Genomic DNA, 13,539 nt, shown 5'->3' on the forward strand with positions numbered 1-13,539 from the left:
TCAACCCCGGAAGAGAATTCAAAACAACCCTGTGGTGACATGTAGCGTGGACCGGGGAGAGATTAGCCAGTCGTTCTTTTTGATTTATCGCTTTTATGAACACCTGCAGAAGAGATTAAAACAAGATGAGATTTAATCGGAGAGCAAACGAGATATACGGTTTTAACTAAAGTGGCGCGCTTGAAGGTGTCAGTAAAAACAGCATGGTGCCGTTGACAGTTAGCCTCACCCGGATTATGACCGTGTTGGTGTGTAACGTTAAAGGTGAGGCTCCCTCATGTTATTTCGTTGGTCCAGTCGGCTGTTGTCAGTGATTTGAGGGTCACTGAGATTTATTTTCCTGCGTAGCACCATTATTTAACTAATATGGCTAAAGTTACAGTAGCAGTGTTTTCAAATCAAGTAAAAGTCACTTTCAGGCAGTTCTTAATAGTTACTTTAGTGACCTTATTGTTTGTGCAGCCTCCTATGGTTGAGTTTGGGTTGAACTGGCAACTCAACATAAATTAATCAGTCAGTATTTTGACAGAAAACTATTCAGCAACTACTTTGATTTATTATTTGAAGTTTCTTTTAAGGCTGCAGCTTCTCAAATCATAGGATTTCTCTGTCTGTCTATCTTGGGGTTTCAGACAAAGCAAGACATTTGAGGATGTCAAATTATGCTCTGAGAAATTGCAAAATAAAATTACATAGTAACTGATGATTTGTTGCAGCCCCAACTTGCAGCAATGTGACAATATATTATTATATTATGAATAGGGCTGCAACTAAGGATTGTTTTCATTGTCGTTTAACCTGCTGTTTATTTTCTTGCATAATCGCATTTAAAAATACTTAAATTTGTTAAAATTGCGAATCAAGATCTCCTTGAGTCAGATGAGACGTCTTTAAATAGCTTGTTTTGTGCAACTAACCGTCTTTTATTGTCTAATAAGACAAAGAAAGCAGCAAATCCTCCCATTTGAAAAGCTGGAAACAGCAAATATTTGTTTTTTTTGTTTGAGAAATAACTGATAATAATATGATGTGACTATCAAAAATAGTTTGCTCATTCATTTTTGCATGCCAATTGATTATTCAGCTACTTGTTTCGGTTATTTGTGTCCTCGCACATTCATAATGTGAGTAAAGAAAACATGCTACGCATATTTTTTGCTTTTGACCTTTAAAACCCTCAGAGGTCTGTTGCTGCTGTTCGTGTTTGTGGTGCAGTATTCACAAAGGCAGCAGATGGCAGAGTAGCAGTGCACCGCCTCTCTCTGAGCATTCCCAAACCAGCAGGCAGTATTTTTGGAGCAGCACAAGCAGGGTAAAGTTGACGCACAGGTTGTGTGCAGACCAGGAGCTTGTCTCATGTCACAATGTTGTTCTGCTACAAACAGTTCACTTTAGGTCACTGCAGTGATTTCCCCCTCTGTCCATCGCTGTGTGAAGGAACAGAAATATGTAAACAGCTCAGTGGAATCCAGGACTCGAGGAGAGTATGTCGGTTAACTTCTTTGCCCGTCAAGCAAAGTGATTTGTTTTAAAGATTATTGGAAACAGAAAGCGTCACCATGCCAGCAAACATGACTCTCTCACTCACACAAATACATTGTATCAGTGTTTTTGATTTCTCTTTCTTCAAGGCTCCTGCGCTCTCCTGACTGATGGGTGTGGACAGAGACTATAGTCATCCGTCTGAAGGACAACCAAACCGTCTGCAGCCGAGACTCAAAGACAATCAACATGGACCCGTCCGACCCGAAGCACTTCACAGCCGTAGACTACGTGATCTTTGCGGCCTTGCTCGCTGCCTCCGTGGGCATCGGGCTGTACCATGCTCTTTCAGGCGGGCGTCAGCGCACCACACAGGAGTTCTTGATGGCGGACAGGAGCATGAGCTGTCTTCCCATTTCGCTGTCGCTCATCGCCTCATTCCAGTCTGCTGTGGCGATTATCGGCGTACCGGCAGAGATCTACACTCACGGTACTCAGTACTGGTTCATCGGCTGTGCCTACTTTCTCGGCCTCCTCATTCCTGCCCACGTTTTCATTCCTGTGTTGTACAAACTGAGGCTCTCCAGTGTTTACGAGGTATGACGGAGCCGCTTTGTTGGATTTAAATGAGTGCATATTAATGGTGTGTATCCTTCATGACGCACACTTCTTATGTTGTTTTGTTTCACAGTATCTTGAATTGCGCTTCAGCAAAGCAGTGCGTATCTGTGGAACTTTGGCCTTCATCTTTCAGACAGTGGGTGCAACACTTCTCATAATGAAGTGGGGATGCACCAATGCCACTTTTTCTTCTCCGAATAACATTACCAATATTACACACATACCGATCTGATAGTATCTCAGTGCATTTTTCATGTTCATGTGAGGTAACATGTGGCCACGGTGCTCAACGTTTAAGTTGGCAGCCAGTCGACGTTGACAATGAAACTGTATTTATTGTGCATCAGTCACATCCAACCAATACCCACTCAGTGTAAAGGAATAGTTTGACATTTTGTCAAAAATATTTGCTTTCTTTACAAGAGTTTAATGAGAGAAATGAAACTCTCACATTTGTTGTTGTATGAAGCTTAAACCTGCAGCCGGTTAGCTTCACTGAGCATAAAGACTGGAAACAGCAAACAGCGAGCCTGGCTCTCATCCAAAGGTAAGAACATCAACTTACCTACATCTCTAAAGTCCACTAATTAACACTTTGTATATTGTTTTGTTTAATCTTGTTGGCAAGAAGGCAAATAAGCGGTTCCCCAAAGCTATTTCTCTAACTAGGTTGTTCTTGCCCTGATACAGTCAAGTGGATACGATTGGTGCATCCCCATCAGAAAGCCTGAAAAAGACAAGCGACACGTTTGTTTATCGCCTTGAACATCTTTAATTGTATCCACCTTTATGACGCGGATAGTCTCTGATTTGTCCTTTACTCTGCTACAGGTTGTCTATATGGGAATATGTGTGTACACTCCTGCCTTTGCACTAAATGCAGGTTAGACTATTTCATTTATTTTTACTCTGACTCAGTAAATTTCAATAGATAAGATCTGTGGTTCATATATGTGTTGCGGGGTTTTCTTTCAGTTACTGGATTTGAATTGTGGGCGGCAGTGCTGGCTACTGGACTAGTGTGCACATTGTACACAACGATGGTGAGTTATCAAAGGTCATTGTTATACAGCTTAACTTGACCTGTTGACATTTGAATGTTTCCAACTCGTATCTTAACAGGCCCAGTGTGGGGTGTCATGTCTCGTGACAGCTTCCCTCTCCCAAAAAAGAAAAAACTCACACAAAATTCTGTAGAATTACAATTTTCTTTGTCAAAAATGGTTTGACAAAAGTGGCAATCTTAAAAAGAAAGGCCCATTAATCACTTGTATTCTACATTTTAGAGGTATCGTGCATTACTGTAAAGGGTTACGGAGACCGATATCTAGCATTTGAATGAGGAACATATCAGATTAATTTCCCATGTGTCTTGTCTGCTCCTGACAGGGTGGTTTGAAGGCTGTCATCTGGACGGACGTCTTTCAGACCGGTGTGATGTTTGCAGGGCAGCTGGCTGTCATTGTGGTGGCCGTGCATCAGACTGGAGGAGTGTCTGAAGTCTGGAGGAAAGTCCAGGAGGGAAACCGCCTCTCTGCTCTCGAGTGAGTCCACCCTAGCTATTTAAGTGGTAATCAGTTCTGCAAATGCCAACATCACAAAGTTCTGAGGAAACGGAAGATTTTCTTTTGGTTACAAAATAAAAACGAATACGGTTTTCTGCAGTTATTTTGAAAGTTTGTTGCTTTTTAAAGAAGATTGATCCAAGACAATAAGCACATTACAGCTGCCTTTTGAGAAGCCGTTGTTCGTGATTTAGTAACTGATTTCAAGATAAAAAGACAATTCTTTAATGGTACAAATGAAAACATTGCAATACAAATCCTTTCAGAATACAATCATGTTATTTTGTAATTTTATGTTCCAACATTTTCAGTCAAGCATGTAATAAATATAAGACTTTCTTATCTTTTCCTACAAATAGTGAATCGTTTTTACAGTTAGTTATTGTAATTACGAAAACACTTCATATAAATCTCTGGATCAACTCTAGTATCAGAACAAAGACATTGAGACAATGATGTCACTCGAAACACAATGATTTAAAAAAACACACTGCAATACTAGTGTAGTAACATGTAGCACTATTGTTAGCTTATATTTATATATTTTTTTTAATTTTTTGCACAAACCAAAAGTGCAACAAAAATAATTGCGCCTCTTTACTGCAGAAATTGTGGCCTTCTATATTCTTTAGATGGTGATGTAGCAAATTGCAGTCTAATTTTCAGTATTTCTTTTTTAAATAATGTAAATTAACTGTAAACACTGAACTCTGAAAGATGGGATCACTGAATGTGTTTTGTGTCAAAGCAATGAAAAGCTTCCCACAGTTTAACCCACATTGACTGCGTAACAATGAGTAGGAAGACAGATTGAGTTATGCTGGAATATTCTAAAGTATTAAAGTATTTTCTTCATACTGTTTTTGTTTCCCCTCACGTGTTTAGCCTAAACCCAGATCCTACAGAGAGACACACCTTCTGGACTCTGGGGGTTGGCGGGGTCTTCCTCATGCTGTCCCTGTACGGAGTCAACCAGGCTCAGGTCCAGAGATATCTCAGCGCCCGCACAGAGAAAGAGGCTGTCAGGTTCGCCATAGCTTTTTTATTTCATTTTTTTACTTTGAGTGAAAATGCATTAAAGTGTGAGGAAAAAAAGAATCTCTTAGAAAACAAATCATCGTTAGGTCTCTTGGGGTTGGCACTCGTTACCAAGGAGGTTCTCAGGAAGTCCTGTGGTAATTCCAGCTCAGTGCGTGCGTCCAAAAAAAGATGCATACATTCCTTATTGTCTGCAGGTCTTGCTACATGGCGTTTCCCTCCCTGCAGTTGTCTCTGGCTCTGGGCTGTGTGATGGGACTGGTCATGTTTGCACGTTACTGTGGAGAGGATCTCGCTGACAAGCTGCCCACCTCTTCAAGGGATGCGGTGAGTTCCAGTGTGTTATTTCCGCTTTTTAGTGTCGTTATCGGCAATAAATCATCCGCGTCGCATTTTGTGACTTATTTCTTTTCTAGCGTCTTCTGCTTCATGGATCTTAAGAGATTAGTGTGAAAGATGAAAGTTAAGTTCATGCGGAGTTATGTAAAAACCCTCCAGGGCACATATATTTAACAGCAGCATGAGCATATGCATAATGTGTTGCAAGTATTTCTAACACGACAGGGTTCATTCGGTCAATGTGCTGTCATCGAGGACCTACGTTGTCAGATTTGAATTTCGTTTATAGTGACTGACAATGTTTTGCAAACCAGGTTTCATGTATATTTTGTGGCTTTTCCACAGATGGTGCTGTACTTTGTGATGGACATGCTGCAAGGTCTGCCTGGTCTACCTGGACTGTTTGTTGCCTGTTTGTTCAGTGCAGCTCTCAGGTACGGGACTTTCCACAGCGTCAGTCTATATCTCGTTTTTTTTTTAATTTAACCTTTCACATGAACTCAGTCAACAAACCTCGATCTCTCTGACGCTTCTGAGTGAAATCAGCTGTCACACTTCTTGTGTGTTGTTATGGTCGTACAAGGAAATACGTGAGCATCAAAGTTTGGTTGTGTCCCTTTCACCATAACCGGGGAGAAGTTCAATGACACATGCAAACTACTCAGGTGTCCCAGATGAAGCCATACGGGTCGGTGACATGGTTTGAATCGAGTTAGTGTTTCTTGTTGCACTTCATACATTTTGTTTTCAGCACTCAGTTACACCAAAAACCTCACAGACGTCATCCTCAAAAATGCTCATGCAGTTAATTCGACGCCTCTCTGAAACAGTTTAAATAAAAACGGAACATTATAACTTTCATGAGGGGATGTATTGTGGCATTTTATGAATTATTTCAGCCATATAATAAACTGGCAACTGAGTGTGTAATCCATTCTAAATCGAATGCAGTTATTCACATCAAATGTTTCAGTGCTGGTTATCCTGAAAAAGAAACTCCCTGATGTCTGCCACTATGGGTGTAAAAAACCCTTTTTAATGCAATTGCATTAATGAAGAGGGTGAATAATTAACATTACGTTTTGCTGCTTGATGTATTCTAAAGATGGCAGTAATGGGTATGTGCGGTACATGTTTTCTCCTGTGCAGCACCATCTCTTCTGCTTTTAACTCTCTGGCCACTGTGACAATGGAAGACCTCGTCAAACCACATTTCCCCGCCATGACAGAGGCCCGAGCGACCCTGCTGTCCAAAGCCTTAGGTTAGCCTCTTCGAAGCTCATCGGCGCACGATTCAGAGCTGCGTAATGACGTTTGTTCTCAACCTTTTCAACTTGTGCCTCCGCTCTCAGCGATGTGCTACGGGCTGCTGTGTCTGGCCATGGCCTACCTCACTCACCTGATGGACGATTCTGTTCTACAGGCAAGCTCACACGTTGTGTGATCAAATAACAGCGACGACATGTGTCGCTGAATGTGCACTCATTGTCATTGTGATTGAACTCCAGGTGGCTTTGAAAATCTTCGGGATGGTTGGCGGTCCTGTTCTGGGTCTGTTTTGTCTCGGGATGTTCTTCCCGTGGGCCAACTCCACTGTAAGTTAAACCTCATCACTGAGATCTATCGAGTAGTTAGTCATGAGACACTATACAGTGTAACTGCTCTGCTTATTGTGGTAAAATGATCATGAATTAAAGTTGTCTACTTGTCCCAGGTTATTAGTGTTAATATGTTGTTTAATGATTTTAAAGTCAATTTCACTCAAATAGCCCCTCTTTCACACATGTATGAAAATGGCCTTCTCTTGCTCCTCATGAGTCTGGAGCTCAGGATTTACTCAGCTCAGGTTTAAGCAGTTATTTTGTCACGTCCACACCAAAAGCCATCAGCTTGACAATAGATCTACATTGCAAAATTGGTTATTGAAACCATATGATACAACAATGGTCTTCCGTCGCATTGTGCCCTCTGGTTTAATGGCACCACACTAGAGGATTGGCACCACAACTGTTCATCTCGATGTGGCCAACTCCTAATATTTACAGCAGTATAACGCCAGTGGAGGGAAACATGCGTCAACATACTTCTTTAGTCATTCGATTTTCCCAGCAGCTTCCATTTTATTAAAACGCTTTTTTTTTAAAGCTTGAAGTCTATTTTTAGTCGTGTTTAAGTGAAGCATAATCTGCATAGTCCGCTGTTTAAATAACACAAATATCCCATTGTACATGTGTTTTTAACTTATAAACCTATATATATATTCGGTGGTTGAGTCTCACTTCCATTCTATTCACTGTAAGCCCACCCTCCGCCCGAAAAAGCCCCCTTTTTTTTTTCTGATTGGTCAGCATTTTCCGGTCTACTGTATCTGTTCTGTCGCCGTCTTCACAGCGTCGACTACACAGAGCTTTGCGTCACTTCTACCGGTGACCGTATAGTTGAGATGGAAATCCTGACTGCTCGTTTAAAGGCACAGTTCCTGAGTACGGGCTGTGTGCGTTTCCACGTGGATTCAGCGTTGTGATACTTTCACAGTATTTATTTAGCACCAAGACCTGCTTTATAATCAACATGGAAATCTCACTTTCTACAATATGGGGCCTTTAACTGACAGGCATCCCATCTTTAAGTTTGTAGGGGTTATTCCTGTTATCATTTTCTGACCCCCTCAGATTTATTTTGGGCCTTGTGTGGGATCCCGACCCCCACATTGGAAACTACTCCTTACAGTTAATTTTCATTAACAAATATAATCCAGAGTAATTCCTATAATAACAATAAAATCAGTCAATCTGTGTTTCAGAATGCAAAAGCTGCTTACCCTCCTAGCAGGATGTTGTGATTGAGACGGTTATTGTGACGATGTAAACTCTGTTAAGTTACTTACCGTATCTGTATCTTGTGTTAAGTATTAGTTTTCCTGTTGTTACCAGGGAGCGTTGGCAGGTCTGGGAGCCGGTCTGGCTTTGTCTTTCTGGGTCGGCATCGGGAGCCTTTTAACCCGTAGCTCCGGCACGAGGCCGCTGCCCGGCTGCAGAGCCGTCCTTCTGTCGGACAACACCACGTCTGCCATTCACACGGCTGCACTCGGCAATTTCACTCTGAGGTACACGGACAGCACGGTGTGTTTTTGTTTTTACCGTGGTCGTTTCACAAGTTAATCATCTCTCTCTGTCCTTCAGCCGACCGACTGGTCTGAACAGATTTTATTCGTTGTCCTACATGTGGTACAGCGCTTTCAACTGCTTCACAGTCATTCTAACCGGCCTGATCATCAGCTTCCTCACAGGTGAGCCAATTCTTACTGTACAACGCATGCTCTCGATATTTTAAAATACATTTGAGTTTGACTTTACTTTAATATTTTGAAACGTATGTATGTTTTCCATTTAGGCCCTATGAAAGAAGAAGATGTGACACCAGGCACAATCTATCCCTTGTTTGGGAAACTGCTGTGTTTTCTACCTGAACACCTCAAAGAGAAGCTCTGCTGCTTGAGTCCTCTGGGGCAGCCGGTGAGTAGAGTTATGAATACCCGTCAGACTCCTGCCATGAAATGAAACTAAAGACTGACTGCATGTTAGTGGTAATGTTGAGTTATGTTGCTCATCATTAAACAGTTAGCATCGTCCACTAAAGAGAAATCCACTTTGGTCCTCACTGAAATACAAAAATAAATTGTGCAGACAATGTTTCTCACACCATGTTTCTCTCATCACTCTGGTGATCCGCTGACATTTTGTCTTGTTTTGGGGAAATATCTTTTAAACTTTTGGATGATTTGCTGTAACATAAGATACTCAAAGGTTGATTTGTAATAAATTGAGTGATCCGTAACACTTAAATTACAATCGTACGCAGCACAACGTAGTGACATTTGAGCGCTGCATTTAACGGCAGCATTTCAAAGCAGTGAGCTGCTGTCGAGCTCTCTGAGAGCAACTAGGGCCCGAACCAACGTCCCCCCTAAGGCCTTAAGCCCTGAACCCTCAGGGACTTAACTTTCCTCAGTAAATGCTTGAGTGTGAGAGGCTGCCAGAGCTTGAAATGATGACTTGTGAATGAATTGTGGATCATTTCAGTCAGGCATAAAGGGCTCAAAATGTCTGCCAGAGAGCCCTCAAGCAGTAAAGGATTTGACTGTGGTCCAGTCCTAAACCCTCACAGACTTTGCGGTTCCAAATTGGGATCGGGAAAGTGTCTTACTCAAGGACACTTCAACATAGATCCTCGTCATGAGTAGTTAAGGTCAGCTAATTCATCTGCTCTGCTATATTTACCGTTTTTAGTGATCTTTTAAATTATTCTTTTAGCTGCCTCCACAACACAAAGAAGGCAATGGGCTGGCCTTACCACAAGAGGACGGAAAGTCCCAAGAATTTCTTCCCGAGGTTCAAACAGCTCTTGTGGAGCACGAAACAACTGTGTGATATCACGGTTTAACATTCGGCTGGAAAACGGTTAAAAAGTCTTCACACAAAGCGCTCGGACAAAAAAAAAGAAGAAGAAAAGTGAATGTATTTTTATTTCTTATTTTTTTGCCTTTGCTTTGTGATGAAAGACTAAATGAGAATTTGCACTCAAATGCTGCAACAAAGTCAAAGCTAAACATCGTCCAGTCAACACAAGAGATGCAGTTTATATGCAATGTTTGTCAACATCGGGTGTATGATCATTGGTTCACTATCAGTCTGTTCCTTATGTGTGTAAAAAAAAAACACCGTTCTATGAGAATTATTTGAAGTCTTGTGAACTTTAGAGCAAAACAAAACGTTTTATACCGGTATTGATTCTATACTTGAGAAATGTTTAACACTCGTGCAGCTGTATATGAATGGTCCTGTGTGAGAAGATGGAGCCTCCATTATTAACAATGTATGATTGAATTTGTGTCTGCATTGCAGCTGAAACACTGAAAATGATTAAAGATTTTGTAGTTATCCCTTTGCATTGTTTTGCCCTTTTTTATTTCGACTTTCTGCAAGTTCCAGTCCTAAATATTCAGCCATGACATTGGAATTTTTAAAGATAACACTCACCTACGCTTTCTGTGCACAACAAACTCCGGTGTCTGACAACACCGGCACTCCTCTCTCCAACGCACTCACATTTCCTACATTGTATTTCAGCTTTTTTTTATATATATATATATATATGTCAAACAAATTCATTCTTTGTCATTTTTAGACTTCTACCTGTCACATATTGAATAAATAGAGCTGTTCCTCACGAAGAAACATTTGTATTAGTGTATTTAAAACAAATATCTCATTTGCCTTCCAAAGCTTCTCTATACTTTGCTTACATCAGAGTCGTAAACACGAGGGTCGTATAATAATTCTAGCAGGTCTGTAACCCAATACAAGTTTTATAAATGGCTGTAATTGCATGCCATTGTACATCTTTGTTTCTTTTTGCCTCTGCTGCATGAGGTTTTGCATGTGCCATAATTTTCCGTTAGATGTCAGCTGCACCTACAAACATACAGTATATTAAACATTTAGACATATCACAACAATGGATCACGCAAATCGAAACTCCAATAAATTAAAAAAAGAGAATATAAAACTTATCTTTATAGCTGTTGTTGGATAAACTCAATTTGCAGCATAGAGCAAACATGCAGGACCCAGACCGTCGGCCCTTTTTCAACAGAGCCTTGTAGCCGGTTTCATGTTTGAGTGTATGAAGAGAAAACGTTGGCTGCAAGTTCTACTACAAGAAGTAGAATTACCGCCTTACGGTTGTATGCCTCCGCCAACCAGTCAAGTTACAGTTCACATCCATGTCTGACCATAATATCATCACTTCATCACGAGACACTTGTGTGAAATTGTCAAACTTGGAAAATTCATTCTTGAGTGTTTTGTGAGGTCACAGTGACTTTTGACCACTTCATCCTTGAGTGCAAGTGGATGTTTGTGCCAAATTTGAAGACATTCCCTCCAGGCGTTGCTGAGATATCGCGTTCACAAGTATAGGAATGGATGGATGGATGGATGACAACCCGAAAACATAATGGCTGTGTTCGAAAGCTACATACTTAATCAGTATTCACTGCATACTGCCTACGAAATGATCAATTAAGTATGAATTTACCAGCAGACTGGTCACACTGTGGTGAAGCAACGGCCGGGATGGTTTCACAAATTCAAAAATCTCACAAGACCGACAGCCAGTCTCAGGCACCCAGACGCAATGCATTGTGGGGCAGTTGTGAATGTGCAGTAAACTAACATCTCAAACATTCGCATACATTTGCATACACAAAATCCCCATACGATGCAGTGTGAACACGCTGCATACTCAATACTATGTCCTACTTAGTATGAATAGTATGCAAGTATGTGATATCGAACACAGCCAATGCCTCTGAACATTATTATCGCTGACGCGGAGGCATTGAAACAGGTTTACAGCCACGTTAGCAGCTCTGTGAGGCAGTACAGCGGTGTTCTGAGCTAACACGCTCACAATGACAATGCTTACATGATGTTTAGCAGGGATAATGCCGACAATGTTCATCAAAGTTTAGTGTGTTAGGATGCCAATACTGTACCGAAAAACAAAAATGTCAAAGTCATGGTGACACCAAGAGGTTTTTGATATCACGTGACACGAGCCACCATTTTTGAAAGTCAAATTAGATCCACGTAACACCTTTTCTTTTACTTTGCATGTCTTACCTCAGTATTAACTGTGAACAGAATAAGCTTTCTCACTTCCTTGTACGCTGCATCAGCAACAGCTCCATCGGTGTACTGCTGTCATTTGTGGGAACAGACGGGTTCAACAGACATCGTGAGACGCTGCTGTGATGGTTCACTGATACCAACTAAGGAAAACGGGTGAGCTAATCTTTCTATATTGAGTATCTATCATTAATATATACATCACATATTTTTACAAAGCACATGTACGAGCTGTTACAGTGAAACATACAACGCAGATACTGTTTCACTGTGTTTTTGTAACTATTGACAATGTTTTCTAAAAAAAAGTTTGAATGTGCCATGATTCTGTTTTTTTTTAAATGTCAATTTCAGGTATTTAGTAAAATTATTTCACTATTATCTGACAGGCCATTTAGTCGGATAGGATCAGAATAGCTGTTAATAGGAGTCGAGTAAACAACAAAAAATACTTATAAACCAGTTAATCCACTTTAAGAAATCCTTAATACAGTCATTAATTATGTAAACATGCTCACAGTCAAAATCAATAGAAAGAAACATGGTGACACTTAATTTTTTTCTAAATCCAAAGGATGGAGTGTGTCTGGAGTGTAAAGACCCTTAAGGCAACTTTGTGATTTCGTGCTACATACATAAAACTCGTCTTTATTTACTTGTTGGGATTATTCTTTGCAGCACAAATACACTGAGATGCAGTCTCCACATATGCCTCCAATATTTTGCTTTTTGGAAAATGATCTTAACTACAAACTAGAGTGACTTTAGAGGGAGAGCCAGTGTCCTGTAAGTCCAAGAAAATGCGTGAGATGAAATGGTGAAGAGTTTAATCTTCTCCCTCCGTCTAAAATAAATAGATGTGAAGTGTTTAGCTGCAACTGTTTCCAGACACACTAATCTCCATGAGACAGAACAGGGAATATAGATTCAAGTTACAGGTATTTATGTAAAAAAAGTAGAGATGTCTGAGATGAAATGAACATACAGTACAGTAGGCATATTATACCATCAGTATAACCAGCTGTTGATTATTTGCAGGAACAGGATGTGGACCTTATTTGTTCTTTGTATCCTGGGACTAGACGTCTGTCGGGTAAATCAATAACATAAGAACACACATTAGATCTTAAAATTTAAAATTGCAACAATACATTTCATCCAATATAATGATTTTCTTTTGACTTTTACAGACTAATGGAGAAGGTAAAATGATTTTTTTATTTGTATTTATTTAGTTTCAAAATGAGCTTTTTTATTTTGGGGTAACATTGTTCTTAAACAGATAACATGTATTTAGGTTGATGTCTGTCCGTTTTGCATGTTTCAGACAATTCAACACAAATGTATTATTTCAAACTGACAGTCGAGGACAGTGCGATCGCAATCGTAAATGAGAACCTGACACCTTTTATGAGTAGCACCAACCTGAAAGTGGATGACCTTAAGATGACAACAAGTAAACATTTTTCTATTTCGTAAAAATACCACATATTCTATATCTAATTAGAAAAAACAAATGAATCCCCAAGTTAAACAACAATGCTTTTTTCCCCCAATCAGTCTGTAAGTCTGTCTCGACCGGCACAGAGTGCAACTGCCGGCCAGACTTCAAATGGAGCGATCACGTTTGTCAGGAATCGAGTAAGAAATGTTGCGGCGACAAGAAATGCACCTTCACCAAACCGCCTCGCATGTGTGTTTCAAACGAAACAGGTATTTGGATATATTCTCCTGCGTTTGCATGCGCATATGTCTGTGTATTTATTGTGTATCAAGCATGTATCTTCTTTTTTTTCACAGTT

At 40.4% G+C, this 13,539-nt stretch overlaps 1 protein-coding gene across 1 annotated transcript; it reads left to right on the top strand.

Annotated features, from left to right (window-relative positions):
* Positions 1-54: 54 nt before the first annotated feature.
* slc5a6b (solute carrier family 5 member 6) lies at positions 55-9,954 on the top strand. Its single transcript, XM_079285934.1, has 16 exons — positions 55-264; positions 1,632-2,079; positions 2,174-2,239; positions 2,935-2,986; positions 3,079-3,146; positions 3,493-3,647; positions 4,554-4,694; positions 4,904-5,033; positions 5,391-5,479; positions 6,195-6,307; positions 6,398-6,468; positions 6,554-6,640; positions 7,979-8,151; positions 8,228-8,334; positions 8,439-8,560; positions 9,359-9,954. The coding sequence occupies exons 2-16, from the start codon at positions 1,732-1,734 to the stop codon at positions 9,473-9,475; spliced, it is 1,839 nt and encodes a 612-aa protein (XP_079142060.1). The 5' UTR covers positions 55-264; positions 1,632-1,731; the 3' UTR covers positions 9,476-9,954.
* The last annotated feature ends 3,585 nt before the right edge of the window (positions 9,955-13,539 follow it).

Source organism: Melanostigma gelatinosum (assembly GCF_949748355.1).
Source record: "Melanostigma gelatinosum genome assembly, chromosome: 16".
Lineage (NCBI taxonomy): Eukaryota > Metazoa > Chordata > Actinopteri > Perciformes > Zoarcidae > Melanostigma > Melanostigma gelatinosum.

Excerpts from the sequence above, each read along its gene's own strand:
- slc5a6b (XM_079285934.1), top strand. The coding sequence starts at position 1,732 with ATGGACCCGTCCGACCCGAAGCACTTCACAGCCGTAGACTACGTGATC. Across the intron at positions 2,240-2,934 it reads TGGCCTTCATCTTTCAGACA|GTTGTCTATATGGGAATATG; the intron begins GTGGGTGCAACA and ends ACTCTGCTACAG. Across the intron at positions 3,648-4,553 it reads AACCGCCTCTCTGCTCTCGA|CCTAAACCCAGATCCTACAG; the intron begins GTGAGTCCACCC and ends TCACGTGTTTAG.